This window comes from Neopelma chrysocephalum, unplaced genomic scaffold (assembly GCF_003984885.1).
Source record: "Neopelma chrysocephalum unplaced genomic scaffold, ASM398488v2 Primary Assembly neopelma1_97224, whole genome shotgun sequence".
In the NCBI taxonomy this organism is placed as follows: Eukaryota; Metazoa; Chordata; class Aves; order Passeriformes; family Pipridae; genus Neopelma; species Neopelma chrysocephalum.
This window is the reverse complement of record NW_020925865.1, coordinates 640-5,368: the sequence shown is the minus strand read 5'-3', so window position 1 is coordinate 5,368 and position 4,729 is coordinate 640. Positions and strand designations below refer to the sequence as shown.

The 4,729-nt window shown below is 70.2% G+C and overlaps 2 protein-coding genes and 1 long non-coding RNA gene across 3 annotated transcripts in view; 1 reads left to right on the top strand and 2 right to left on the bottom strand.

The window, feature by feature from the left end:
* The window catches only part of LOC113961534 (vacuolar fusion protein MON1 homolog B-like), a gene marked incomplete at its 3' end in the record, with an annotated part of 2,419 nt that extends 434 nt beyond the window's left edge, over positions 1–1,985 (bottom strand). The window contains exons 1-2 of the mRNA XM_027671949.1: positions 1,962–1,985; positions 342–1,486 (exon numbers count right to left, since the gene is read on the bottom strand). Coding sequence (XP_027527750.1) covers positions 342–1,248 — 907 coding nt within the window. The remainder of the gene's footprint in view (positions 1–341; positions 1,487–1,961) is intronic.
* Positions 1,986–2,749: 764 nt separating this feature from the next.
* On the top strand, positions 2,750–4,010 carry LOC113961535 (tyrosine-protein phosphatase non-receptor type 18-like). The gene is made up of 5 exons (XM_027671950.1): positions 2,750–2,952; positions 3,224–3,279; positions 3,361–3,551; positions 3,633–3,707; positions 3,906–4,010. Exons 1-5 carry the CDS (start codon positions 2,902–2,904, stop codon positions 3,971–3,973), a joined length of 441 nt encoding a protein of 146 aa, XP_027527751.1. The 5' UTR covers positions 2,750–2,901; the 3' UTR covers positions 3,974–4,010.
* Positions 4,011–4,048: 38 nt separating this feature from the next.
* Positions 4,049–4,729, bottom strand: part of LOC113961537 — a 1,082-nt gene continuing 401 nt past the window's right edge. The window contains exon 3 of the long non-coding RNA XR_003532343.1: positions 4,049–4,362. This is a non-coding gene — a long non-coding RNA (uncharacterized LOC113961537). The remainder of the gene's footprint in view (positions 4,363–4,729) is intronic.

Genomic DNA, 4,729 nt, shown 5'->3' with positions numbered 1-4,729 from the left:
GCACACCCCGGGGAGGTTTGGGTGATGGTTGTTTTGGGGGGAGCCAGGTGTGCCCAGACAGGTGTTGTTTTGGGGGGTGGCTGTACCAAGGAGGAGGGCTGGGGGGAATGTGTGTTTTGGGGGGCTGGTTGTACCCGGGGGGGCTGTTCTGGTGGATTCAGCTGGACCCAGGAGAGGGGTTGTTTTGGGTGGGCTGTTGTGTTTGGCGGGCACGTACTCAGGGAGCTGTTTTGGGGGGGGTGGCCGTACCCATGTCGGGTTGTTTCAGGGGTACCCTGGGTGGGTTTGTGTGAGTTTGGGGGTCCCGTGTCCTGCCCTCCCCGTGCCCCCCCGTGCCGTACCAGAGCAGATGGCGCGGATGGCGTTGCCGCCGCTCTGGATGAAGGACACGAGGGCCATCATGACGCCCATGGTGGCCGCCAGCGCCTCCTCGTTGCCGTGCCGGGAGTAGATGGGCTTCCCGGCCTCGCTGAGCACGAACACGTGTTTGCGCCGCGCCCGCCAGCCCGCGGCCGCCACGTCCTCGTCCGCCCCGCGCCGCCCGCCCAGGGCTGATGTGGCCGCTGCCGCTGTCACTGCTGCTGTCACCTCCTCCTCCTCGTCCCCAACAGGGACACACCCTGGGGACATCACCGCCTTCGTCTCCTCCTCCTCCTCATCCCCAACGGGAGAACACCCCGGGGACATCACTGCTGCTGTCACCTCCTCCTCCTCGTCCCCAGTGGGGGGACACCCCAGGGATGTCACTGCTCCCATCTCCTCCTCCTCACTGGGGTGACGCCCCAACGATGTCACCCCCGCTGTCACCTCCTCTTCAACAGGGGGACGCTCCGAGGATGTCACCGCTGCTGTCGTCTCTTCCTGCTCCTCACTGGGGTGACACCCTGGGGACGTCACTGCTGCCACTGCTGCTGTGTCCTCATCTGTGCTGTGCCGCCTGTCCGGGGCCAATGTGGCCTTTGCTGCTGTCACCTCTTCCTGCCCCTCACTGGGGTGACACCTCAGGGATGTCACTGCCGCTGGCACCGCCACCTCTTCCTCCTCCTGCTCCTCACTGGAGTGACACCGTGGAGACGACGCTGCAATGGTCACCTCCTCCTCCTCACCAGGGTGACCCCCTGGGGACGCTGTGGCTGCCACCGCCGTCAGTGCCACTGCCTCGTCCTTGTCCCCACTGTGCTGGCCACCCGGGGACGTCACGGCCGGTGCCACCTCCTCCTCCTCACCAGGGCGGCCCCCCAGGGACATCGTGGCTGTCACTGCCACTGATACCTTGTCCTCCTCCTTTGCCCGCCGTGGTGATGACCCAAGGATGCTGCGGCCGCTGTCCCCACCAGGTTGGTCCCCACCACACCTGTGATGGGCAGGGGGTGCTGGGGCGGAGCCCGAAAACCTGGGCGGCCCCACCCCTCCGCAGGGGCCTCACTGGGGTGGGGCTCAGGGGACCCGGGCTTGGGGGTCCCAGGTGCTTCTGCCCTTGAGGCACCTGCAGGAGGGGGGTGATGAAGGGGTGGGGCTTGTCAAGCCACACCCACATACATTAACCACGCCCTTGACCACGCCCCCCCCACCACCTGGAGAGCCCCAGCCATCGGGGGTCTTCCCCCAGGCCACGCCCCCGGGCATCAGGCCACGCCTCCGCAAGCACTAAGCCACACCCCCAGCAGAGCCCCACCCCGGAACACGTGGTGCCCACACGTGGCTCATTGGCTCCGCCCTCGACCGCGAGACCACGCCCATCGCCGCTCTAAGACACGCCCCCCGAGTGGTCCCGTAGCCGCGCCCCTTCTCGGCCACGCCCCCAAAGAGCCCCACCCATGCCATAGCCCCACCAACTCAGGCTTAAAAACCACGCCCATCGCCAAGCCCCGCCCCTCATCACAGCCCCGCCCTCCAGCGCGTTTCCCCCCTGCCCTGGCCCCAGGCCCCGCCCCTGGCCCCGCCCCCCCGCGCGCGCTCACCCTCCCGCCGCGGTCCCGCTCCCGCCGCCGCCGCCGCCGCTTCCGGGACCGCCGCGCCGCGCGCGCTACGTGACGTCACCGCGTCGCCCGCGCCCGCCAATCAGCGCGCGGCGCGGAGGCAGGGGGCGCGGCCGCCGCGCGCCGACCAATCAGCGGTGGCAGGGCGGGGCCTGGGGCCGGGCGGCCCTTTTGGCGGGTTCCCCGGTGACGTCACGAGGGGGCGGGGCCGCGGCACTCAGAGCCGCGTGACCGGGGGGGGGCGAGGGACCCACGGGCCCTAAAGGGGCCATAGGGACACCACCCAGGGGGGCTCTGGGGGTCATAGGGACACCACCCGGGGGGCTCTGGGGGCCATAGGAGACCCCTGAGAGGCTCCCCGGCTCTCTGGGACACCCCAAGGGGCTCTGCAGGGGATGTACAGACTCCAGCCCAAGGTCCCATAGGGCCTATAGGGCCTCCCCGCTGACCTGTAGGAACCACAGGGGCCTCAGAGGTGCTGTAGGGGCCCCCAGAGCTTCTGTGGGCTCCCCAGAGGTGCTTTAGGGGACCTCACACAGCCACAGCAGCTGTAGAGTCCATAAGGACTCACAAAATTCCTGGAGGGGCTCCAGGGAGCCCTCACAGAGGCTCTATAGGGTCTGTAGAACCCCCCCAATATGTTACGGGCACCAGAGGGACCCCAAGAAGCCCCACAGAGCCCCCCCAGATGGTACAGGGTATATAGGGACCCCAAGAAGCCTCACAGAGCCCCCCCCCCAGATGGTACAGGGTGTATAGGGACCCCTAAAGGTGCCATAGGGAACCCTCTGGAGGAGCTTTAGCCCCCCCCAGCTCGCGTCCAGCCCAGGGGCGGGGTTTAACCCGGGGGCGGGGCCTGGGGGGACTGAAAACCCCCCGGTCCCCTCCGTCCCCTGCACACCTGGGACCCCCCGGGACCCCAATGGCACCTCCACCGCCCCCCGCCCATCTCAGCCTGGCCCGGGGGGTCCAGGTGAGAGGGGGAGCCGGGGGGGCGAATGGGGATCCAGGGGTCGGGGGCGGTGCAGCAGTTGAGGGGGGGCCCCTGGGGGCTCAGGGGGGGCCTCAGGCATCCGGGGCGGGGTGGGGGCACGAGGGCTGAGTGGCACTTCCTGCCCCCGGAAAGGGGAAGTGAGAGCAGGGACCGGGGCTGCCGGGGGGGGGGGCCGAGAGAGTTTGGGGGTGACCCGGGAGCTCGGGAAGGCCCCGTCCCCGGGAGGCCCAGGTGACCCCCTGCCCCCCAGCCCCCCCTGTACCAGGACGCCGTCGCCCGCCGGGCCCTGCGGCCGCCCCTGCTCAGGTGAGTCCTCGCTGGGGGTTGGGGGGGAGCCCCGGCCGGGGGGGTCCCGTCCCTTCCCCACCCTCCCCCTCCCTCTCCCAGGAGCGTCTCGGTGCCGGCCGAGCCCCCCGCGCCCCCCCCCATGGATGTCACCTACGCCGTGGTCAACAAGGCGCGCCGGGGGGGCGGGGCCGCGGGACGAGACCCCGCCCCCTTCGGGCGAGACCCCGCCCCCTCGGGCACGTGCTCCCTCCCGGGGAGCCCCGTGCACCGCCCCTCCCCCACCCCGGCAGGTGAGTGGGGGGGTCTCGGGGGGGGTCTGGGGCACCTCGGGGGGCCCGATGGGCTCTGACGACCCCCCCGCTGCCCCCCAGGCTCCCCCCGACCCGCTGACGGCACCTACGAGGTCGTGACCCCCCCCGGGGACCCCGGGAACGGCCCCTGCCTGGGTGAGCAGGGGGGGTCCGGGAGGGTCTGTGGTGTCTGGGCAGCTCTGGGGGGGTTTCAGAGAGTTCCTGGTGTCCAGGGGTGGGGAGTGACGGGTTCAGGAGGGCCCTGGGGTCTGGGGGTGGTTCGGGAGGGGATTCAGGGGGGACATGGGGCATCCGGTCCCCCCTCAATGTCCCCCTGTCTCCCCCAACCCCCAGGGTTTAACTTCCGCATCGGGAAGCCCAAAGGCCCCCGGGACCCCCCGGCCGAGTGGTCCCGGGTGTGAAGGGGGGACGGACCCCTGGGCCCCTCCCGCCGGGGAGGGGCTGCAGCAGAGCCTGGTCAACCACCACAGAGCTCAAAATAGCCAAAAAAGGTTTATTGTGACAAATAAAAAATGATTCTGAGACTCCCAGGTGTGTGAAACACCCGGAGTGTTCTGGGGGGGCCCTGGAGCCTGGGGGGGTCCCAGGCATCCAACAGGGTCCCAGCTGCCTGGGTGGTGCCAGGTTTCCAGGAGGGTCCCAGCTGCCCGGGGAGGCCCAGGGCGGGTCCGGGGGGCTCAGGTGGCGCTGAGCAGGCGGCGCTTGGGGGCCGTGGCCGTGTACGGGTGCCAGCGCCACTCCACGTCGGCTGCATCCCCCTGCTCCAGCGTGCCCAGGCGGATCAGGTAGGCTGGGGGGAGGGGGAGAGGGGTGTTGGGGACAGTGGGGGACATGGGGAGACCCTCGTGGGGCTGTTGGGGACAAGGGGGGCACTAGTTGGGGACGGGGGGCAGTGCCTGGGGACAGGGGGGACACTGGTTGGGGACAGGGGGACACTGGTTGGGGATGGGGGACACTGGTTGGGGACGGGGGGACACTGATTGGGGATGGGGGGGCAGTGGTTGGGGACAAGGAGGGCACTGGTTGGGGACGGGGGGACACTGATTGGGGATGGGGGGACACTGGTTGGGGATGGGGGGACACTGGTTGGGGACAGGGGGACACTGGTTGGGGACGGGGGGACACTGGTTGGGGACGGGGGGACACTGGTTGGGGAC